Source organism: Halictus rubicundus, chromosome 2 (assembly GCF_050948215.1).
Source record: "Halictus rubicundus isolate RS-2024b chromosome 2, iyHalRubi1_principal, whole genome shotgun sequence".
Taxonomy (NCBI): Eukaryota; Metazoa; Arthropoda; class Insecta; order Hymenoptera; family Halictidae; genus Halictus; species Halictus rubicundus.
Window position 1 is genome coordinate 28,403,994 of NC_135150.1, and position 25,458 is coordinate 28,429,451.

Consider the following 25,458-nt stretch of genomic DNA (forward strand, 5'->3'; position numbering starts at 1 on the left):
TCCTCGGACGGCGGGAGCGGGGTCCATTTTGACCCAGAGTTACGAACGTTCCGTTGAAATTAAAGCTTTCCATCGGTCGGATGAAATTACTATTTATATTGAATCCAATCTCGAAGGAGAGAATTGAAAAATATGTAAAATAAAATTTCTATACGCGGTGTCCCAGAAATATTGGTACCTCCTTGAAAGAGGATATTCCTGAGGTCATTTGTAATAACTTTTTCCTTTGCAAAAATGCTCTACGCAGCTTTGTTAAGGAGTTATCAACGAAAACCATGGGCCAATCAGAGCGCGGCTAGAGTAGACATAGGCGCTGGGATTGGTCGAGCTGGAATCCGTCCGCAGTAGCCGCGCTCTGATTGGTCCGCGGTTCTCGTTGATAACACATTAACAAAGCCGCGTAGAACATTTTCGCAAAGGAAAAAGTTACTCTAATTGACCTCAGAGATCACCTCTTTCAAGGAAACACAGCATTTTCAGGACACCCTGTATAAACATTTGAAAGGATCTAGTTACGACTGCCATGACATTCTCGGTAGTGGAAAGGTCAAACCTGTTAGGCTTGTCGGCGAAAATATTATGTAGCCCGCGTGAAAATATTCCTAAGAGCGTCGTATCGTGGGACCGCCATCTTGGGAAAATTGCTCTGGCACGAGCATGCTCTCTCTTTCTGCGACTCCGCGTCCGGCGATCCTGATTAAAGTTGCCCTCGTCCTTGCGCGTAAACAAGGTCGATAAACGCGTGTTCCACTCGATATTGGTATTATCGGGACCGGAATGTACGTGACGAAATTTATTACACCGCCATGGCTTCCCTTTTCTCTTTATTAAACATCTGCTGCCTCTGATTCGTTTCGATTCCGTGTACCGATACAATGTACGCTGCGGCTCGTAAGTGGATTGCGAGTGTTATACGTTTCTGGCAAAAATGGATAGGCGAGGTTTACACAAAGAATTTATGCATACGCGTTGTTTTCGATTTGTTGCTGCGAGTGATCGAAATGTTACAACCTCTTTACGCCAAAATAATTTTTAAATAATAGCTCATCTCTACTAAATTCTTATTATTTTTATATGAATTGTTCATGTTACTGTGCTTGATTGAAGTAAACAGTTTTCATGTTTTCGTATATTTTCTATTTATTGGCTTGAAAGAAATATTGTTTTGTTTGATCCCTTAAAAGTATATCCATCTCAATAAAATCAACATTCTGCACATTTTCTGTATAACTTTTTGTAGAAACTTGAATCCGAGTTCACAATAATTGTTCAAAATAAGTTTTTTAATTCCTCCAAAATATATGTTGCTTTATATGTACACCTGTTTTAAGGGAATATATTAATTAGTACTGTAGGCTGATATGTGTTTAACTAAAGCTAACATTAGCCACGTTTCCGACCAGCGCTTCCGCAAAAATTAGAACCCTATCGCAACTTCCAAATGATTAGTATACTTCGTTTAAAAATGTTCGTGTCCCGGCGTCGCCAGCAGGGAATATTCAAACGTGTTTAAGCTGATTCACTGGATCCAGATGATCTCGAATTTCGCCAATTATTTATTTCGCGAGTTGCGAATCCTGTTGCCTCGAAATTTCAAATCCCTTGGTCCTACCACCACCACCACCCCCACCCCTTCCCACAGATTCCGGTACGCAAAGCTGGCTGCAATTTTGGAATCTGGTTACGCGAAAGCTGTCGACAGGACAAACTTATTTCGTAAATTAAGGAGACTGTTAGGCGAACGCTTGTGAGCCGCGGTTTCTGCGGTCTGGGTTAGCTGAATTATTTTAAAAGAACGAACGCGGATAAAGGACCGCGGTGAGCTTGTGAAGCGCGTAATAACTTCATGGAAAAAACTGTGTTTTCAAACACGCCGTTTTCTCAGCTTTAGATTTCACACTGTTTTAATAACAGGATACCCGGAAATTTACATCTTTTTTTGCGTTTACGTTTCCCCTACACCTACATTTTGAATACACATTTTGCACGCTTTGTAGACTAAACTGAATATCATTCAGAAGCTTTGCGTACTCATTTTGTGTATATACATTTTAAATATACATTTCCTTTGTGTAATACATCGAATAACTTTCTTCTGTTTTTTTATCATAATTATTGGAATTGTCATGTTTAAACAATGTTGACAACGTTTAAACAACACGATTTTGATCATTTTTATTATCTACGAACTATGTTTATGTTACAAAATGATTTTCATAGTTTCGTTTCATTAGATTCGAAGTTTTATGATGAATCGAAAGTATTTCTACCGAGAAATTGTGTATTATTGTTAGCTCGCAGACTATGTACAGTGATTTCTCTATATATGTCGCCAAGGCCTGGATGATAAACGTCGCGGAATTATCCCCACTACCTCGGGGTATACCCCGTGAGGAGTCGCTAAGCTCGAGTAAACATAACACGGCTAGGTTATGTCTCCTCGACGATACATGACGCTAGCAAGACACGTGTTGTTGACAAATATCGAGAAATTCGTTTTGATATTAATATTCCAATTTTACTTCTTCATTATGTAAACTAGAATTTGCAGAAAAATTGTATATTAGTGAATACTAGGAATTCTTTTAAAAAATTTTCTTTCGTAAATTTAAATTAAATGAGAAAAAAAGTAGAAAATGGTGAACTACGATGATTTACGTTGGCACACTGTACGCAAAGTACCTTTGTAGAATGCGTACACAATTAGTCACGCGAATGCAGATATTTACAGACAGCCGGGGCATTTACAATCGGGTATAAAATTTCCCGGACGATGTTGCTGCCTCATATCGTGCAGAATGCCGATATAATGTCGACGTATAGAGACGTTATTAAACAGCGTGCCGTAAAAGCTGGCACTACGTTCTACTTTTGCACGTGGTTTCGAATTTTCTGGGTTTACGCTGACCCATCAGTTCGGATTAAAACAACCTAGGAATTTATTCGTCGTCGAACATATATTTCTTCCGATTTGTTTGTTGTCTTTCGTACCATATATGTTCATGTTAGCTGAAAAATGTTTGAAAACGTTACTTCAAAATTAATTCATATTCACTGCTGTAAAATACTAGGTATTTCTTGTTAAAGAATTGGGGACGTGAAATGAATAAATACCAAAGCAAATGTTTATATCTGTATTGTGTAATTGTATGCAAATTAAATTTTCCTAATATCATCTCCTTAAAGGGATTGAACAACGACAGCGAACAGTAGCAAAATTAAAAGAGATAAACAACAGTAGAAAACGGTAATAAAATTAAAAGAATTGACCAGCAGTAGAGAACAGCAAAACGATTGCAAAAATTGAAGAACTTACTAAAATTTAAAGCCGTAAATAAATAATAATGATAACTTATTAAACTGATCAAAGAGGGAAATGAATTCCTGTTCAAGCAATTTTTACTTTGCCTAAAGATCCACGGGATTTCGAGTTATTAAAATATTAAATTATTGTAATTGATGAGCGAGTGGAGGAAATGTCCAAGATCTGCACTATTAGTCACGTAGCGCGTTTGTGGGTCTGGCACGAGAAAGATATACGGTCCGTCGCGACGTGTTAAAAATCGTCGAGGACAAGCGAATCCGTCGCGACGGCAGCAGGATATTTTTCAATTTAGATTTCGCCGGGATCGTTTCGGAGACGGCCGCGAGAAGATAGACGTGACAGGCGGAATGGATCTCGTCCGCGAACGCATTAAACGATTCTAAACGGCCGACTATTTGTGCCGTAAAAAATGTCAGTTTCCCCTTTCACCGGATTCGAATTTCCCGCTCGAAATTATTTCTTCAGCTCGCGCGTTCACCGACCTCGGATCAATCTTCTTTTGTTTCAGTGCGATTCCTAGAACGGAATTTGATAATAAAACGTTCAATGTTCGTTTCTTTTCAATTTACTAATCATTTTTATACTCGGCATTATGTCCCTTTAATTTTTTATTAATTTCTTCTTGAGCCAAATTTGATGTCCTCTACTAACGGGTCTAACCGATGGAAGATGCAAAGAAAAATTCAAATCACTATTTTATTATTTCGTAAGATAACGAAAATTGCAAAATATCCTTAAATGATTACATTTTCTAGGCGATAAAAGTACTTACTTCAATTGCAGACAGGAGCATGATCTTTTAAAGCATTCGTTTGTCCTGCTTCCACAGGTGCTGGAAGTGTTCTTCAGCAATCGAATAATTCAAGCGAGCCGACCGCCATTAGCCCGTCTTGTTCATCTTCGTTTGTCAATCGGACGCGACAAATTGGCGAGCGCTGCCTTGTAATCGTTTTTACACGGTTCGCAGTATCAGCGTCCCGTGTTTTTCAGCGCGATTTTAACGATCGTTAACAACAAACGCGGCTCCGTTTAGATACAACCGGACGCTTAATCACATCGCGCCGCCCGTAAAAGGAACCCGCGCATCTAGTTTATCGTTAGCTCGCAATTACAGACGGCCGAAAATGTAAACTGTAATCGGAAAAACAAACGACGGCTATTATACAGCTGAACAAATCCCGGGACTCGTTTCCGCAACATGATCAACCCTTTTAGCATAGAACGTGTGTAAATTAACCCCCCGCACAAGCTGCTGCGAATTTTTGTGAGTTTCTTTAACACTAAACCGGCCGGTTTTATATTTTACAATTGTTGAAACTATAAAAATTATGTTATATTGAACGTTACATTATATTGAAAATTACAGATGATCTTAATAAATTTAGGTTTGCCATTTTTGCAAGGCAATATTTACCAGATAATGCTTGGTAGATTTAGCGTTAACTTTCGCATTTTCATGTTTCTTTTTACATTTTGGTTCGTCCATACTTCGAACTTCATTATCTTTTAATCGGTGCCTCCATTTTTGACCGATATTAGACAATGTTTTCTAATTTTTATGTTTGTAAAAGTATGTATTTTATTTTTTATAACGCCAAGTGAAGCCAACATTTTGTTTCCGTCTCGTGTTCGCTAGAAAACGTTTCCCTCGCGAAAAATATGTTCATTTGCCATTTTAATTGCCCGTCAGTCATGCATCGCGTTCCGTTTCACGGAAAACGCAACATCTTGCGAACCGTTGAAAATCGTTGTTACGCAGCAAATTCGATGAAATCCGAATTCGGAAAATCATTGGTAGAAACTTTGTGAAACAGAAAAGTTCGGTGTGCGACGGTTTAAATTTCGCGGCCTCGACCGCGACGGCCGCGCGTTCCGTTCGCTCGGACGGATTATTAGTTTCGTTACAAGATAAACAATTCCATAACGAGACCCGCCTTTCCCTCTAACGATTACCCGTAAATCGCGCGCGCTGTTATGCAAATAACATGCTCCCCCGAACGCTAAAAATAGGTTCCGTGACGCGAGCGATCTTTCGCCGGCACGGAACAATTCATTTCTTTCGAAACCAATTTTCAATCGCGGAATTTAATCTTCCAGATTCAATTCCGGCGCGCACTGTGCTACCACCTTTTCGCAACATTTTCAAAAGTCCTCCAGAGAAAACTTCAACGCGGGATTAATGTTAGGGGGACCCATGAGTAATCAATTATTTTGAAATCTAAAACAAACTTTGTAGTAAATTCAAGTCTTTATTTCTTAATTTATTGTATAATCTCCATTATTACCAAGGACAGTTTGCCATCTTTCCTGCAAATTTTCAATAAAAAACAAAGGTGTTTCCTGTTCAAAGATCGGTACAGAACTAAAGGCAAAACAAATTCTTTGCAAATAATTGTTTACTTATGGGTATCCCTAATAGTTTCCCGCTGGAGTTCTCGTCGAGTGAAAAGTCGTTGTTCTTTTCTGTTCGAATCGTGTGTGCTGGTCAAATTTTAATACTAAATTCTCGCTGCGGATTTCGGGCAGGAGGAAGCTGCACTTGATCTTAAATACGTCGCGCGAAGTATCGAAGCTTATCGGATATTCGAAAGGAACGTTCCACAATATAGTCTTTTGTAGCTCGACGGTCAAAATGGCGCTGGTTATTTGAAGTTCCGATCGATCTTCGGTATTGTGCGTGTGTAAACAAACCGTGGAATGCTGGGAGTCGGTACCGTCTGTTTGTCGTCAATTTTTTAATCACGTATGACCGAACAAGATCCAAAAAATACATATAGTTAAATGACAGTGAATTTTCATGGAAATTTTTCTTTGATTTAGTAAAGGGTAGCGTCCAATCAAAATGAAGTAGTCGATACATTAATAAACGTGTCATAAATGCATAAAGTTTCGCAGTCTAATAATTATTGAGTTGTAACAAATATAGGATCGACTGTATTCCATATTATGTTTTTATTTATAAATGGCTTATTTATCAATTTTTATTAAAATGATTACAAAGCTTCTGTAAGACAATATAAGGCTTTTTGTTAATCACAGCTTTCTGAATTTAAAAATCGCTTCTTAAGATCGCTAATTATTCAAATTGGAACATATTTGTCTTTGTAACCGCGCTTATTTATGTTGCAATCTGAACATAATAATATATTTAGTTTTCCTTTAAAAAGAAGTTAGCTTCAAAATGAAAATGACAGATTAATTGTTCGATTAACGTTGTCCAAAATTCTAACAATTCTCGCAGAGGTTGTTGAAAAATGACTCTCTTGTTGAAAAATATCTCTCACTGTTATAATTCATTTCACAGTAGCACAAAGTTAAACCTGTACGACGGAATAATTAATAATTGCTATTAATCATACTTATCTCTGTTAGGAATGGTACAAATGATTAAGAGAAACGTTTTACTGATACACAATGCAATAAATCTTTATAAAACTTCAGTACCATGCGAAATCTAATTAAAAACACGGGAAACATTTGATCTGGACTGTTTTCTGTAAAAGGAAAGAATGCTATTGGCAGTGCAATCAATTTTTCTGATATGGTGTTAGATTAATTAATATCGTAAAACATCGAATAGAAAACAAAGATTTAATTTCAAAAGAAATTGACCTAAGCGACTCGGGAAGTTTAAAGGGATTGGCTTCCAGTGACGGCTCGGAATGCTTGCGTTTTAAGTAAAAATTCCTGTTTCCCGTGAGATACGCGCGCGATAGGAAGCTGGTGCTTCGTGAGCGTTTCTGTTTTCTTTCATTTTAATTTTTTTTTTTTTTTTTGAAACAGTTCAGAAGCTGTTAGGAAATTTCGAAGATAAATGCTTTCGACTCGCCGCACGACAGGATGCGAGTACAGTAAAATATCGTATCTGGCTGGAATGGAAATTGTGAAATTATCCGAATGTGATTAATTATAAAAATACAACTCGATATCGTGTATCGTGTTTCCGCGCGTGCTTTTCATACAGGGTCACAAACGTGTCCCTACAACCTGGTAAATAATTCTTTAAAAATAAGAAAGAAGAATTTTGCTTAAACTCTAAATCTCGTGTGACACAAATTTTCAGCAATTTCGTTTGGCAATGCCTGATTGGCCAAACCGTCCTCCAATCGTTTCCAGCAATCAGTACAGACAGCAATTATCATTCCAGGATATTTTCCGCTGCCGCCGGTCTACTGCCTCGCCTGGATCTGCCTGGACGTGTTGTTCTGCACCGCGAGCATCATGCACCTGTGCACCATAAGCGTGGATCGATACCTGAGCCTACGGTACCCGATGAAATTCGGTCGCAACAAGACCAGACGGAGAGTCACGCTGAAAATTATCTTCGTGTGGATCCTCAGCATCGCCATGAGCCTGCCGCTCAGTTTAATGTACTCGAAGGTGAGCAACTGTTCACGGAACCGTCGACGTTTCCATTCTTTCCGACAGGTAGTAACATGTGTCACGAACAACAACGAACATCCATCATCTCCATTCTCGTCATTAAAGCTTGTCAGAAATTTTATGGTCATTTATTTCACCCTCTTCCAACCCAATTTGCTTAAAATCGCACATCTTTACTTACGCATAACTCTTCAATTACTGATCTCCTAGGATTGAAATTTGGATTTTCGGCATTTTCTTGCCAAAATTTATGGGATTGCATTGAAAAGAGTGAAAAATTTCCGGTTTCCTAAGGAAAAGTTTAGCCCCCTTTTCTAGGAGATTGGCGAATTGTAATATGTACACACTGTGAGTGAAATTTTCAAGGGGTTTGTTCTTTTACGTGACAAAAAGCATCGTTTCAATTGTTTCCAAGGGAACAGAAGTTTGCTGAAACGTCCCTAGCTGTTTTAAAAAGCAAACGACGGTTTAATACGAATTTAATGTCTGATCAGACGAACAGTTTCGAGCGGATATTGCGATCGAATGCGTCACGGACAATAAACGTGCGTCGATTATGAATGAACGTCCCATAGAGAAACGTAGATTAACACGTACACGGAGCGCGTACGATGGTGTGTCTCACGCGACGATACAGGTGTGTCGAGTGATTGAGAACGTGTATTGACAGGAATTCAATGAATCATCGTACTGACGGTGTTATAATTGTTACCGTTTCAGGCGGAAAAGTCCCAAATATAACACGCCACCGTTTGAAAAATGTCTTTCGCGAGTTTTTCGAGCCCGGAGGAGAAATTAAACGCAACTTTGATTAATCGCGAGCGAACACGCGTGCGTATCTTTAGATAACGTTGCCGCAGAGTGTAATAAATTTTTGCTCCTTTTGTGGAAGATAGCATTTAACCGCGGTACGCTAATCTTCTGCGCCGGGCACCTGCGATTAATTCCTGTCGTTTGCGTCATTCGAATTTGTTCAAGGAATTTTTCAATTTGCTGTGAGAAATTTTATTTTGAGAAAGGAAATAATATTGCTATCTATTATTTTGTCACTATTTGGTGTTGCTGTTTTTGGTCACAATGCGGAGTACTATGTGTGTCGTTTGAATAAAATAGATTTCTATTTTTGTATAGATTTATAAAGTCTCTATATAGATTTCGTTTTTATGGTCTTAACTGAGACGTTATTTAACGCTTTACATTAGATAATTTGTATCAATCTTTAAAAATAAATGAGGACATGACGTGGCATAGCCGATTCCTAATGTGATAAATTATTTTTTAAAAATGTAAGTGTCAGTGGAAAGAAATTGTGTTCGAAATTACTAAATATTTTCTACAATAAATTCAATAAAACTGCAGAAATAAAATTCGAGTAAAATCGGTAAAAGTGTAGAAATTAAATTCGAATAAAGTCAGAAAGTAACTTGAAATGAAATGTTAAAGTAAATTTGAGACGACTGAGGAACTCAGGACCGAACAAAGCAACGTAAGATAATAAATTGCAGTCTGTTCGTTGGGTAGTGAAGACGAAAATAGTCGGCCGGAATTGCAGACATTTCGGAAATAATAGTGTTGCAGTTAGATTGCCTGGGACTGAACGGTATCGATCAGGAGACTCAAAATTAAGAAAGTGGAAAACGAAACGGCTGAAAGCGTATCCGGTACATTTAAGCTCCCGATACTTCGTCCATTAAACCGTTGATAGGCATTTCGTGCAGTTGTCGTGTAGCACGAAACCCGTGGCTTCTCTTTCGTACGTGCATTCACAGCGTAAATCACAGGCCCCGAAGCGAAGCAAAAAGCGTGCACCTAAAAATGCATTAGTACAATCCGAGAGTAGCACCGATTTGCTAATTTTGCCATTCGGACCCCACACATTCAATGCAATTCTTGCTATTAAACGAAAACATTAGTCTTACATTAACACTAAACCTACCAAGCCTTAAAAGTGACTGATATGTCTTATAAACGATATGTCTTACACGTGGTGTCTTATAAAAATGGCGAGATTGAATTTATTTGGATTTTGTGCGATTCGTATTATAATACATGCTCTGCTAAATATATTTCTTTAATCATTTCGCACGAAAGCATCTTTATAATTTCAGTAATGGTAAAATAAAAATCTGGAACCGGTCATTTTGACCGGCGGTGGTAGGTTTAGTGTTAAAAAACCCTATTTTTTTTTATTAGAATTTTTATCATATTAGAAAGTCCAATTTTTCATTTCTGTATCAACACTTGATTATTATTGTTACAAATACTCGTTTTGGGAACGCAATGTCACCAGAATTCGTTAATGTCTGAAAGCATTAAAATATTAAATTTAGAAAACCAAAAAATTCCAACGTAGACTGTAAATAGACATTCCTTAGTACTATTTAAATTTTTCAACCAATGATAATTATTTCGGTTCAATAATCCCCAACGAACTTCAATAATTAATGGCCCTCTTCAATCATTCACATATACAAACGCACACGTTGCAGTTTTGATATTTTCTGTGCAACGATGTGAGGTTAAGTTTATGAAAAATTATCGCGGCATATGTCCAAGTTATATTTTACACTATTTTATGTGCAGACTCCGATGCATGTAGTAATTCTTGTAATGCTTAACGCGAAATATAGAAACTTTGATTGGCTACGAGAATTAAATAAAAATTGTGCCAATAAATAAGCCACACGGACTAAATTGTTATCAGCTAAAATTCAATGAATAAATTCAATTCAAAATCCAATAAATTGAGTTCAATACACCAGGACAAAAATACTAATTTTATTCGCTACATAAATTGAATATTTTATTGGATATGCTTACACAGCACAGACCATTTGACGTTACATTATTTTAACAATATTATCCCGGATAAAGTTACTAATTCCAATAATGCTCGACACGGAATCTAAACATTTTTATCAGCTACGTAAATTGAATATTTCATTGCATTCGCCATTTTAGATTACACTGTTTGAACAACACCATATCGGAACAGCAGAAAACATGAAAAAAATCAGTTTGTCGCAAATGAGAACAGATGAAAGTATACTTAGCGTGTACTGTACTCTAAGCAGTCACAGAGGGCCGATCAAAGGCCAGAGTTTCCGCCGTTAGAATGCACATATGCGAGTAATAATCCGCGAGGAATGTCGAGTTCTGAAATTCCGACTCCATACGGGAGGAAACGCGAATGAAAAATTGGGTCGCAGAATCGCTCCGCGGAACACTGGGAGCCAATATTTCAGCGAATCGCAGGGATTTGCATTCCCGCGGAATACAAACTCCCGCGGCGGAAGTAAATTCCGATTCTGAAAGTTACTCTGTAACTTCGGGTCGCGATTCCTCGGTCCCCTTGGGCGGCCAAGGAATCGCGCGATTTTCGAAGGAACGTCGAATACTTGGCCCGTTCGTGCTGCGAATGGCGGGAATAAATGTCCCGAACTTCCAGGCAAACTTCGAGACAAAAAATTCTTCGCCGCTAATCTGTAGCTGCGAGCGATCGCGAGCAGAAGCGGGTCAGGCGTGAGATTTTCGTTAAATAAACCACGCACGCCGACCCAGACTTGGTGAAAATTGTAATTTACGAACTATGGACTCTGTGGGAAAAATGTACAGGAAAATTTAGAAACTTTTCATTTGATTCTAGTTTGTGCATTTTTCTGTAATTTTATCAGAAGCTTTCAATGACCGATTCAATTATCGAATCATCCGTGTTCGAAGACGAACACCCATTCGATTTGCTCTAATTACAATTATTTAAACGATGTGTGCGCAGCAACGTAAATACATGGCAAGTACGGGAGTAATTAAATTTGTTCACGGAAAAGAGTAGCTGATAATTGTTCCCCAATTGAAACACAACACAATGCGAAATATGCTTAATTGGATTCGATGGAGCTCGGGTTTCAAGGGGTTAAACCATACCGGTCTCTCTCATTATGTATTGAATGAGTCTTCTGCACAGTCATGAAGCAAATAGTAGGGGACAAGTTGGGAATTAGAGTGGGGAACAAAGGTGCAGAAATGCGAGGTCAGGGGATTAAATATTTCTAAGCACGGGAATCCAAAATTTCAAAAGAAAGACTCGGACTGGGATCTTCTGCAAGATTTTCTGTGTGCCGCTTTTCGCTGCAGCGTTGAAAGATAATTGCAAATGCAGTTAATATTGCAGTTTCATTCGAAGGTTCGGATTTTGTGTTTCGAGGTGTCTCGAAATTTTTCGGAGGATCCCAGCGTGACGGATTGCAGTCCAAGGGAGCAACGAACCGTTCGAGGGTTAAATAAGAAAGGGGTGAACCCGTTAAAGGGGGTAATGCAAATAGGGAGAGGGGAAGCAATGGGAACACGAGTGAGATACAGGAGTAAGAATGCAATCGGAGGTAGGAAAGATTGGGTAGTACGAGAGGATACCCGAAATATTCGAGGGAAGTAGGGCAGAAAGAAATCAAAAGATGGTGGCGAGGGTAAGTTGCGGAAACGGGGAGCGGCGTAACAGATATTGGAAAACCGGAAGGGAAGAAAAGTGCAGGATATGCGGATCGTTTCAACGTCTATGTGAAAGTTGCAATAAGCACAGTGACGAGCAAAAGTGTAAACACAGTTCGTTGGTTTTACATGAAACGTGGTAATACAACCTAGTTTTTAATTGAATGATAAAGATTAGCAGTTCATTTTCGTTAGTATTAATAATATACGGCATATTTATCGAAAATAGGGATTGAAAACAATTTTTATAGTTTTGCACTTTAACACGTTGACGATAGCGAGTAATTCGTAATTATTTATTATAATAAATTTCTATTTTTATATTATTAACACGTTCGGCGCGGCGTCGTCCATATTTGGGTGACGGAATTATTTGTGCAGGTTTTAAAATGAATTTTTACGTCAATATATTGATTGTACCAAATTTAATTAGTATCTGTAAAATGCAAGAAAGTTGGAGAACTACTCAATATCGGACATTTAATTTTTTTCAATTTTTATTTCATTACATAACTTACTTTGATTTGATGGAATTTTTGAGGTTTCTAGTTGGGCAGTCAAAGTGTTAATTGTGCTCGTCGAAATAAAGCTTTAAATTAATATTTTGTACATTTTCCTTTACTTTTTTGTACTGCTTCTAGCCTGCGTGGAATACTATCTATTTTAATAATTTCCGGGCGAATGTTGTACCATTCTTGTTCTGTCCTCTTCCACAATTCATGAACACCTGAAGGTGGATTGCCATAGTTTGCTAGCCTCCTTTTCACAGCCGAGGTGGGACGAAAAAAATTGAAGAACCTGTACAGGAAAAACTATAAGAGAAAAACGAGCACGACAAAAACTTAGAACACGAGAGAATAAAATTAATATCGTCGAACAAAGAAAACATGCTCCAAACTTACGTTCGTGGACAAAGACTGAAGACTCTCAGGAAACTTTCTTTCAAACTTTCCATTTATTTCGTTATCTTACAAACCTTAAACAGCCTTGTAAAAATTTACAAAAATTTCAAGAATGCTATCAACCCCTTCCCGTATAATGTTAACAATTTTTTAAAGGTCGAATTAAAATTCATTTCAGCTTCAAAATAGAGACTCAATAAATACAAATCTTTTTCTTCTAGATATTAAAGACAAAGACGTCTATTATAAACAAAATCATACGACAAGGGGGTTAACTATGACTAGACCGCGGATTTTATGCATTTATCATAAAAATGTTGCAATTTCAAACGGGAGAGAAGTTCAGATAGTTCAAGAATAAAGACCATTTCCAACGTGTTACAATAATTCGAGGAAGAATAAAATTTTTATCTTGCATAAAGATCCGCGGGATAACAATGACACTTCGGATTCCTGTTCCTGTAGAATTCTATGGTCGACCGATGCGGGTCAAGTTTCCGCATTGTCGCATAAAGATCTGTAGCGTGCTCGTGCCGTAACGCGTCAGCCAGTATGGCGGGCCGTTTAATCAAAGTTTCGCTTTTAGCGGATATACGGAGCGCAAACCATCGTGTTACAGGCTTTGTTAATACACAACGTCGAGGGACAAACAGATTCGCATCGCGTTTTGCGAGTTCACCTGTCCCAAAAGCATCGACGCGACGCGCGGTCCATGGCTACCGAGGCGGTCCCGCGACCGACCATAATTTTCCTCGGCAAGAAAAGTTCGCTCGTTTCGCTCGATTAATTTTCATTCCTCGCGTGTGCTCGTTAAACTCGCTGAAATATGTACAACGTTTCCGTGCCGGCCGGGCAACCGAACTATCAAAGAGTTTCCAATTAACTCGGCTGACATTAACGCGCGGACCCGAACAATACGAATCGCCAGTCGGTATTAAAGCGTCGCCCGAGGTCAGACCTCGGAGGTCATCACGTCACGGGCTCGTGTCACACCGGTTTTAAGGAGAAAACATCGATTCTTTTTCTTACTGTATTTTTTAACCCTTTGCACTCGAGTGGCGACTCTGAAGCACCGCTGGAAATTGTTGTGGCATTATTGCAAAGAAATTACAACAAACATTACAATGTATTTGTTACATTACAAAATTTGTATTCAACAGATTAGTAAATATTTAACACTGGAACTACCGGATGAGCCAAAATGACATGCTCCTAATTTTTTCGTTTAGAAAGAATGAATTTATAAATATGTTTTCGTGAGAAAATTTTTCAATAAACTTCTCTATCGAAGTTGATATTTAAACCAAACTGGTACGAAATGTAAATAAATGCAATTTTAAGTAAAATATTTTCCATCACAATTGTCCTTGAATGACCTTGAATGACCTCTAGCCGTAGATCACTGTATGCTTCTTAAAATTCCCCATTAGATAGTACATAGAAAAATGTGCTATTCTACAATCTTATATTTGGTAAAAGGACAAAACGAATTTATTAATATTTTCCGTAAATATCATGAACTCAAGTACAACATTATCTTCCAAATTTAATATACGCTTAATAATTCGTACAGCGATCATATCCACGATTTTGACCAAATATTTTTTGACGTACAAAATACAAGGGTCGAGGACAAAAAGAATTTGTAATTATGTCAGGTGTGAAAGTAATGATTCGGAAGGGGGTTAGGAGAATTTTTTGATCATCGGCGAGGCTAGTATTTTAATAACTCGTTCTCGATGCAGTCCGCCATTGATCTTTCCGGTTTCGCGATTCTCGCTTGGAGGAACGCGTCGGAAACGAAACAGACGAAGCCGGAGAGGGAAGAAAACGTATCTCCGCGATGCACGCGACTGAAAGAGAGGGTGTAAAAGGATTCCGGCGGAGGAGAGGGGGTATTTTTGTCAGAAATTGCGGCTTATTCTCACGCGAAGCGGAAAGACGATTCGATCTGCGCAGGTTGCTTCTCGCCGAACAGACAGACCTCGTTTGATTTGCGACCTCGCACCGGCAGACAATGGCCCCGAGGATTATTGCCGCGCGCGAATTCGGTTTTGCATAACGCCGAAACGCCGGAAACGGTGGCTGTTTATGGAAATTCGAAATCCAAACAGCAATTTGCGCGTTTTAATATTTAAACCGCGGAGCTCGGCGAAACGGATTATAATCGGAACGATATTTCTAACGATCCATTATCGATAGGAAGCAATCTCGATGAATTATTACAACGTTATCAAACCTTTAGCAACGGCGCTTGTAGCCGGCCTCTTGCGGATGTTGTCATAATCTGATGACGATTTAGACTTCTTGATATTTTGCGAAATTTTACCACCGCCCCTCCAAAACGGAATAACTTTTTCAAAATTCGACTCGACATTTCTCGAGCAATTAGAAGCACTGCTTTACTAAATGCAAAAAGGTCCTCAAAGAATTTTATTTGGGAGAAATTACAAATCACACAAAGCAATTTTCAAAACCTTTTTGTTAGAAATATTTGGAAAAAGCTTTCTTGAAAAATAATCTGATGACGATTCAAACTTTTTGATATTTTGCGAAATTTTAGCAGCGCCCCTCCAAAACGGAATAACTTTTTTAAAATTCGACTCGACATTTCTCGAGCAATTGGAAGCACTGCTTTACTAAATGCAAAAAGATCCTCAAAGAATTTTATTTGGGGAAATTAAAAATCACACAAAGCACTTTTTAAAACCTTTTTAAAATTTTTGGAAAAAGCTTTCTTAAAAAATGTTTGGAAAGAGAGTAATGGGCACAGCGTGTAACAGTGACGGAACATTCAGCCGAGGAAGAGTTCGATTATCCGAACAGCAAGAGCTAATTGGGAACCGGATTTTCGCATCGGCTCGACGGATCCCGTCACTGATGATGGACAATGAAGGACTAGGTGGTTTTTCTCTCGGCCGGCACGTATTTTAGGTTCACGAAGGCCCGCGACGTTGCACGACACGTTCGTTCGCATGACGGATCGCTCGACGAAGTATGGGCCAGCTATTATAGATGGGAAATACGAAATACGTCTGTCAATCGTTCTCCTACGAGATACGAGACGATATCGGCGTCGAGGATTGCGCGAAGACGTGCGAACATTTCGGAAAGTCTCCGTGCAAAAATTCGTACTCGTCTCTGCAGAAAATAATTGCGCTAGCTTTAACCTTCGACGCCTATTTTAAGAGAAATTGTTGTTCGAATATGCTCGTGTGCTATACCGTCGTAAACCGCACAGTTCGCTGTATTGATTCGTGCAAATGGTTTTCGCTTTCATTGTTTCGCGGTGTCCATTCAGTGTGCTGTTCAAGTTAAGACGTGGAAACGCAATTTCAAAAGATTTTAGTTGAGAAGACTCGTAACGTAAGAGTTTAATAAAGCAGATTTTATCAACGGTTCATAAAGATTTTAATATACCTCGATAAAAGAGGTTTTAGTAACTCATTTTTATTTATATAGCTTATTGGCTTCTTCATTCATAGAATTTATTTAGTTAATATTCTTTGTAATTTAGAAGATTTATTAAGAAAAATACAAAAATCTTCTTGAAGATTGCATTTAATATATCAAGAGAAAAAATAGACTTGAGTCTAGTTGACAATATTGTTTGGAAACAGATAAAATGTATTTTAAGTTGAAGAGTAAATATTGTTGGAAAGTTATTGCTTCAGACTGTTATTTTTGCATCAACCTAATAAAACTGATGAAAACGTGAAGATTTAATTTTGCAATTAACTGAATGAGCCCACCAAATGCTAAGATAAATATTTTTTCGTTCCAGTTTTGATGAAACACTGTAAAATTATTTGCACGAATGTGTTCGCCACAAATTTTACATTAAGTTGCTTCATACCTGAAACTTCTTTCGTTCAGACAAAAAATAATAATTCTAAGTACTATAAATGTATACTATTCTTGTAAGACAACGGCGAAATAAAGCATCGTTGCACGTAATACTTACACTGCAGGTGTTCATGCATATACAAACTATGATTCGACCGCGGATTTTTATGCAAACTTCAATTCCCATAGATCAGAAAATCAGAGAAAAGCAAAAATTTGTCTGTCAGAAAGTACCCTACCATACAAACAAAATCAAAATAAATCTTGGTCGCCAGGAACATTACTTTGTACACTAAAAAATGAAACTAGCCGAAAATGCATAAAAATTCGCGATCCGAACAATAAAACACAAGATCTCGCAGGATTTAATAAAATGCCAGAGTACTTTATTAATCAAATCTAATCCCATAATAAATACAATGATCGCACCCTCTCTCCACATTTGTATAGGTACAAAACGAGAAACGTTGTACAAATAAAGAACCAAATGGAAAATCAAATCGTTAACATTAAAAACTATTGATACTTATCTAAAGTGGGTAACGAGGTTCGAATAAAAGACGGGCGTACTGACGACGAAAGCAAATGATAGTTTATTGACGTTCGAGGAGACAGCAACTCGATGACAGGAGGTTGTCGCGATTAGGCGCGCAAGAGAGTATGACGAAAATGGAGAAAAACGCCTAAAGAATCGCTGCGGCGTGTACTCGAAACGAGGGGGGTTCGGCGGAAGATAGTGTTGCTTTTTATTTCTGGGTTTTCTGTTTTTTTAGTTCTCCTACAGACGACGAACTAGGACGCGTATACATGCGCAGCGGCGGCCATTGTCACGGGCGATGAAACCGCAGGAAACATCATCGACACGGCGAGAAATGTTGGGAGGATGGTTTTAATCCTCGGTGAACTCGAATGGCTCAGGAGGATCCGCTTCCTTCTCGTCGTCCAGTTTCCGGCCAAAAGCTGAAACATAACCGCGATAATGGCACCCGACATGTAGATTACTCTTCTCGCGTTTATCGATCCTGACAGTGACGAACCTGCACTCCCAGGAACGGGAATGGCAATGTTCGGAACGTGTTTCGACGACAGAATGCCGGAACAGTAACAAACGGTATCACTTTCGAGGACCATAGTGATCAAACTGTCAAGCAGCTTCAAAATCAGTCTCGGGAATTAATTAAGAGAATGCCAAAATATACTGTAAAAATTGATTGTTCTCGGATGTTTCTATTTGTTAGCGGCTGCATTGTCTGTGTGAAACTGTTGCGGAAAATAATATTGTTGCGTCGAAGTATATTCCACGGTAATTCCTGTACCATTGTTCTTTTGTTACGTCGACTTTATTCTTTGCGATAAACTAGACGGTGAAACGAAGTACTTAAATTGTGTAACCGCATAATTTCATTTCTTCGTAGCTGAGATGATAATGCAAGTATTAATTAGGTCCTCGTGTAAAACAAAGAAGCTTCTCAGACTTTCCTGCATTTTATCTTACTATCAAGCCTGGTATATTAATCGCGAATTTTAAATAATTTATTCAAACCCGCAAAAACCTGTTGTATAATAATTACCGGAACGATTTTACGGTCCAGCGACTTTTGAGCAAGAAACGTTATATGCACTTTTTCGTTCTAACTTTCCCTCTACCAAGTTAATAATAAACCTTCGCGAATTGAACCGAGCTCCTGAGCGATTTGGACCAAATATTAGAGGAAAGTATACATAATTAGCACGATTAATAAAGTCTTCCGAACTCGTTGCAACGTCGAAAAAATGTTTATAAAAAGTTGGCCACCTTTGCGCCACAGAATTTCATTTTCGAGTCTAGCATACGGTACAAATTAGTTCGCGAGCATCGATAACCGCACAAACATCCGCAACCTAATTATTACGGTAAATGTACATACAGTGACTCCTACTAATCGTACTCCTAGATCTACAAATCGTACTTTCTAAATTTTCAATGTAAGTCTACATAAAAAAGTTACAAAATACAACTTTTAGTATTTTCTCTGCAACTTCGACCAGTTGCAATTTTTGTAAAAAATTGTTTTCACTTTATGTAGTGATCCAATTGTTCTAACTTCTCAAACAAAATTCATGTAGTATAGTCCAATATTGACAAAGTTATGCGATTTTTAAGAGCGTACGAATATTAGTTGGAGTCACTGTATATAGCTTGACAGTTTGCGAGTTTTAAGCAAGACAAATGTTGAACCACTTACCAGCAACTGGCTCCACAAGTTCCTCCTCGGTGTCAGGCTGTACATGGTTCACCATGACGATGCCTCCTATCTGAAGGTCCTTTACAGGGACGTAATGGCTGCCGTCCACTAGTTGGATCACCTTCAGTTGTTGTCGTAGAATGCGCGCAGGGTTCTGAAGTATCTCAAAGTTCGGCTCGGCTTCCTTCTTCTCCTTCTCGGTTTTCTCGGTTTTCTCAGTTTTCTCAGTTTTCTCGGTTTTCTCGCTCTTCTCGGCTTTCTCGCTCTTCTCGGCTTTCTCGCTCTTCTCAGCTTTCTCGCTCTTCTCGGCTTTCTCGGCCTCGTCCTTGCCCTTCTTCTCGACCTTCTCCTTCGTCTCCTTCGCCGCCGCCTCCTTCGTCTCCTTCTCGTCCTTCTGCTTCTTCTTCTCCTCGGCTTCCTTCGGCGCGGAACTCTCCTTCACCTCCGCGGTCTCCTTTGTCTCCGGCGGGTCCTATTCAATTCGTCATACAAAGTAATGTGATATTCTGGGTAATAACGGTAATTATTTCAAAGTCAAAGTTAAAAATTAATTTCCATCTCGCAAGTCCTGACCTCGTAGATTCTAACCAAGTTCCGCGTAATTGGAGTTAAATGTATAACCACAAAAGTTGGTTGATAATCTTACAAATCCTAGCAAAGCTTCAGTGCAAATATTACAATGACAAAGCCCCGTTCGAGATGTGAAAACAGAAATGAATTTCCACGTCAGATATTCCGGCGAAGCTTCATGGAAATAAAGTTTGTGTTTCACAAATCCTGCCAAGCTCCATTGAAAACAAGAATGAATTTGCATTTCACGAGTCCTGCCGCGTGTTCGACTAGAAGCCTTCGGTCGCTTAGGCGTGATGGACACTCGAGTTGCTGGGAAGAACAGAGTACGCACCACTTCCATCTTCTCGTGCGAATCCCTAGCTTTTCTCTCGGATTCGCGTCGCTTGGTCCTCGCGGCGACGCTCAGGACGGCAGTGGTGACCTTCTCCCTTTCCTCGCGTTTCTTCTCCTCCAAGGGCGCGGGGTAAGCGTAAACGCTCGGCCTGGCGTTCGAGCGGATCTCCAGCTTCGGCATTTTCAGCTGCGCGTTCAGCGCGATCAGGCAGCTCGGGGTGAAAGCGAGAGCAAGACAATGGGCCAACGGGAACCAGTACCAATACTGGGTGAACACCAGGGCACCGACCACCGCTAGCATGTTCGTGTGACCTGTCCGGGACTGCAAGGACACCGTGACGTTACGGCCACCTGGAAAAAGTCGTTGGAAACCAATTATAATCTACCGCTGAAATTCTGTTTTGTGTATTGTCAAATCCGTAATTGTACCGACCAGCGTCGATGATGCCTTGAGCGAGAATGGCGCCGAACTTGGCCATGACGTCCTCGTGCTTGTCAACGACAACCTTGACGTAGAGGGCGCGGAAGTCCTTGGCACGGGGACAGGTCACCTCGGTCTGCTGGATCAGGATCATCGCGGACGCGATCAGGGCGCCCTGACGTACGAAGTTCACCGGGTCATTGGTCATCGGCTCGAGCAGAGCTATGGCCTCCTTCAGTCCCGTGCCGGCGCACGCGATCCCCAAAGCCATCGCCGCCCCGTATCTCACGTGGGGGTTGTAGCTCTCCGCCAACAAGGACACCACGCTGGGACATTGTTCCGGCGTTCTGCAAACAGAAATACGTAGCCGCAACGGTGAATCCACTGGTGGTTTTCGGGGCCAGGCCATTGGCCAGCCGCCGGACACAAATTTCTGATATTATTCGGCTATGAAATCGCTGATTGCGGACCGCGTGGAAACCCTTTGTTCGCGGAGGGCCACGCGATTATGATCACCGACGACCCGGCACCTGACAAATGCCGCTGCAAAATTACGATAACGCGCAGAGAAAGAAGCGCAATCTGTTTCGCGAATTTCGGATCGCGGTTAACCTAACGTGATCGTACTACAAATCAACAAATAAAAATAAAATTGCGAGGAACGTTAACCACGTACTCTTCGCGTCTTCAGCAACCTTAACACCTTGTTGACCGGAAATCTTACACAGGAGCTATCTCGTGTCATTATTTCGCAATTGAATGTGGAAGCAGAACATTAAAATGAAACTTTGGACACATCTTTTATATAAATCCTTATATCCTTTTTTGGTATGATAGTGTACCAACAATGTTTCCACATGAAAACACGAGTTAACTCACGACCAATAAAATCAACAATGTGTTAAGTTAGAACAAATACATTCTTAAATTCTCTGTTTCTACTGTTTTAGATTTTGCCAGTTCACTTTTCTCATAAATGCGTAAAATCTGCTCCGCAGCTTAGGCATTAACCCCTTGCCTGTCATGCTTGTCTTTGTCATCACTCATTTGTACAACCTAACATTTTAGATGTCTATACAAGATGTAGAGGCAAGAAGTAGAGGCAAGAGCGCTATTGTTCGGCGACACCTGTTGTGCTTGCCTCTAGAGGGTTTCCGGGTCGATTTCTTCCCAGCAGCCACTCGATCCGACGCTGATTTTTATTCACAACTGAGACAAGCTGTAGCTTTGAAGGCACAGAAGGTGAATAAAAAAAAAAAGAGGGAAAAGCGAAAGACTGAAACTGCTGTTCAAAAGCTGCATCTTGTCCCATGCATAAGACGTCTCGCGCACTGTTCTTCGACACTTCAAAAGCGTACTCTCAGCCCTCTCTGTTCTGAGTTGTCGATAATGTCAGCGAAATGCACGCAGAACTCTGCGTACCTCTCGATCATGCAAATTAACGTTTTATTTCGAGTAATTAGAGCCTGGAAGAATAACCCTGCACTTTCAGTGAAACCTTCCTTCCGAATAGTAAGGACCACGAAGAGCTATGAATGCACAGGGACCTTGATAGCGATCCTCCCATCTCTTGCCCGAGCATCCGCACTAATTCCATCAGCTTTGCTTACCAGAGCAATAAAGCACAGAGACCCCACCCGTAAGCGTCACAACCAAACGGTACTCTCATCCGAGCGGCGCAACCATTATGTTAACTAGGTAATTAGCAGTGCTAGTGACCCAGAAGACCAGTCCCAACGTCCACGATACCAATGAAACAACGCAAAATTCGATGGACAAACATCCCCGAAACAGCTGTTCCACCGTATAAATTGCCAATCGCATTTTTCTCATAAATCCTCGCGGTGACGGTATCCGCAAGCCGCGAAAAATACGTTCGGAAACTTAATCCGGAGAAAAAACATAGTCCTCGACTGGCGTCGAGGATCGAGTGGCATGGATCGGACGCTAAGTGCATAATCCTGTTTGCGACTGTTACAGGACGACGATTCGGTGCTGGTGGACGGCGCATGCCAGATACCGGACCCGCTTTACAAGCTGATCGGCAGCATAATCTGCTTTTACATACCGCTGGGCGTGATGCTGCTCACGTACGCGTTGACAGTACGATTGCTGGCAGAACAGAGACAGAACATTGGGGGAACGCCTGGAGGTTGGTACTCCGGATGGCTAGGTGGCCCGCAGGGACCACCCCCGGGAGGTTAGTGTATTATCAGGTACACTGACCTGTTACATTTCTCTATCAACCGCGAAACCAAGCCGAGTCCGCCGTGGAAAGGGTTGGAAAAGGTCAGTCACGATCCCCCTCTTTCCTCTTTCGACAGGAGCCGAATAAATCAAGCCTGAACCCTTCAGGGACCAACCATCCTATCCTTGCTATTTACGGAGTTGCCGATATTCGCATAGTCTGTTGAGGATTTCGACTTTTTTGAAAATATTTCTTTATACCTAGACTGTGGATCTTTTTGCAAACGGGAATGGTCCGCGTGGATTGCGAGAAATTGGAACCAGATTTTTTCAAACTCTTCAGGGACCTACCTTTCTTTCCATATGACCGACTGTGGTGACACAGATGTTATTACAGTCTGTCAACGACTTGAAAATCCGCAGTCTGTTCGTAGCTATCCTTAATTTTAGATAGATGCTACGAATATCCGAATTTTTAAAAATGTGAGTCTAGTATATTTAACCCTTAGCACTCGAATGGCGACTATAGGGCGCCACTAAAATTGCTGTATTATTATTCAAAATATTTTTTACATTATTCAATTAGTTCGCATTTAATAAATTACTAAATATTTCAGTACTGTACGAGTAAATTGCACCATTTTCGTATGTATAGCACGGAAACATATTGTATATAGAAGGGAAATATTCAAGGTCGGAAAAAATGTTTCGTTTTGGAGTTAAAATGGCTTCGAGTGCAAAGGGTTAACACTAGGTTTACGGAGCACTAAAAGTGACTATTTTGCATTACTTTATAAAAATAACCAGAACGTGCTAGCCACATTTTTAGCAATACTTTTGAAATAATATATACTCGAAGAAATAGATTTGCCAGATAATTTATCATGTACGCATCCGTAGAATCCTCGTAATTTAAAATTAAAAATACCAGAACCCGTCAAAATGACAGATCCCGTAAACCTAGTGTTAAGAGTGCAAAGTATTCCTTATCATTTTCGTGTCTCCTATCAAACAAGAAAATATTTTACAAAGCCTATTCTTTAAAGTCCACTAGCGTGTATTATCCATATTTTTCCAACCCTTTTCTTGAATCTGTGTGTCCATCCATCGCGTTACTCTCGAACTTTTGGGCAAGAAGAAATGTATAATAATTAATTCGTATTCCTTCCCCAAAGCTTCGACGGTGACTTTACGAAACAGCGAGTACACCGAAGTTCTCCTTCGACAAAGAAAGTTCTATCTTGACTGCGAGGAAATAAACATTTGCTAAGACCACACACGACCTGTTGTTATTTACCGTAGTTAACATAAAACCGTGAAAAGGAAGTTCCGCGAGGGAGAACGGTTAGAATCAATAAGGTGCAGCGGAAGTTTAGACAGCAGCTAAACGCTTCGGGATTCAAAGGGAGCGTTTAAAAGCGAAGTTAATCCACGAGACCGGCCGGGGGCTTCTTTGTGCTAGACGAGATACTCCCCGAGAACAGCTTGGGAATTATTTCTTTCGAGAACAGCAGATTGAACTACCAAAAGAAAAAGGAGGTTGACTAGTTTACGAAAGAGGGCGCGCGCTTATGCACTATCCCGCCCCGTCTCTATCGGAAAAAGAACAAGCTCCAACGCGTAGAAAGTTTACCCCCGTCGATCCGTTATGGTTGCGAGAGCAAACTCTCGAAATTCTCCTGCGAAGATGCTCGTGACCCTTCGTTCGACAGGAATCCTCAAGACGCTGCTTCACCAACGCGCAAACAGATTTTTAAACAACCATTAGACACCCAAAAAATTCTCTAGCATCTGCCTGAATTACGCCGTGAATGTTCGTGCAAAATAAAATTTAATTGTCATTTCTTTTCTCAATAATCTCGACGGGTCCAAAGTAATATAATACCTTGAACATTTTTACAGTTTTGATTCGCTCACTTTCAGCATAAATGCATCAAATCTGCAGGCTAATCGCGATAGATAAAATTAACCCTTCGCACTCTTTCACTCTGAAGCGCCACTAAAAATATTTGTTACATTACAAAATTTGTATTCAATAGATTGTTAAACATTTAAATATTATACGTGGAAATCGGATCATAAAATATTCTAAGACGGAAGAAAAATTTTAGAATTAAAATAGCGCCGAGTGGAAAGGGTTAAACGATGAACTCTTTCCATTGAATCTTAATTTTCAAATTTGAAAGCTGTTTTTAAAATCGTGATGCTCGCGCGAAAGGAAATTTGTCAAGACGAACAGCGAATGAGGATTTATCGGCGGAGAATTGATTTGCCGATTTTTAGCAGAGTATAAAGTAACGAGTTGCCGTGAAAATCGCGTCGACGGTCTCGCGGTTTGTCGGGATACCGGCGGCCATAAATTCCGGAAATATGTTGTCGAATAAATATCGATAATTTAGTGTCGAGCAGTCGCGGCGGCCGGGCGTGCATAAATAAAAAGGAGTATAAATCGTCGACGGGACGGATAAAAATCGGACGGTCGAATGAGAGCCGCCGTGATACGTTCTCGAACGGCGTAGAGAGGGCTATTGTGGCAAGTAACGTTTCATTTCCGGTGTGTATCGATAAAGCCCGGCGAAGCAGGGCGGTCTTTGAAGCGCGTCGCGGAACCCAATAATCCTGGTAATCGAGCGATTTGCCCCCGGCAGAAATTGTCCGGCCGTTTTGTCGTGATTTTCCTGTTCGCGGGAGACGATCATGCTCGCGGGGACCGCTTCCGTTTCCAAGAAAGTTCAAAGAAATCATCGGCCTGGACGGGCAGGACCGCTGTAAGTCGAT

At 40.1% G+C, this 25,458-nt stretch overlaps 2 protein-coding genes across 2 annotated transcripts in view; one reads left to right on the plus strand and one right to left on the minus strand.

Annotated features, from left to right (window-relative positions):
• Window positions 1-25,458, plus strand: part of 5-ht2b (5-hydroxytryptamine receptor 2B) — a 114,701-nt gene that overhangs the window by 58,750 nt on the left and 30,493 nt on the right. The window contains exons 2-3 of the mRNA XM_076806456.1: window positions 7,473-7,705; window positions 22,474-22,693. Coding sequence (XP_076662571.1) covers window positions 7,473-7,705; window positions 22,474-22,693 — 453 coding nt within the window. The remainder of the gene's footprint in view (window positions 1-7,472; window positions 7,706-22,473; window positions 22,694-25,458) is intronic.
• Window positions 17,508-25,458, minus strand: part of Rpn2 (Regulatory particle non-ATPase 2) — a 99,542-nt gene continuing 91,591 nt past the window's right edge. The window contains exons 11-14 of the mRNA XM_076806455.1: window positions 20,506-20,840; window positions 20,071-20,423; window positions 19,167-19,638; window positions 17,508-17,901 (exon numbers count right to left, since the gene is read on the minus strand). Of these exons, the coding sequence (XP_076662570.1) occupies window positions 17,831-17,901; window positions 19,167-19,638; window positions 20,071-20,423; window positions 20,506-20,840 (1,231 nt within the window). The 3' untranslated portion in view covers window positions 17,508-17,830. The remainder of the gene's footprint in view (window positions 17,902-19,166; window positions 19,639-20,070; window positions 20,424-20,505; window positions 20,841-25,458) is intronic.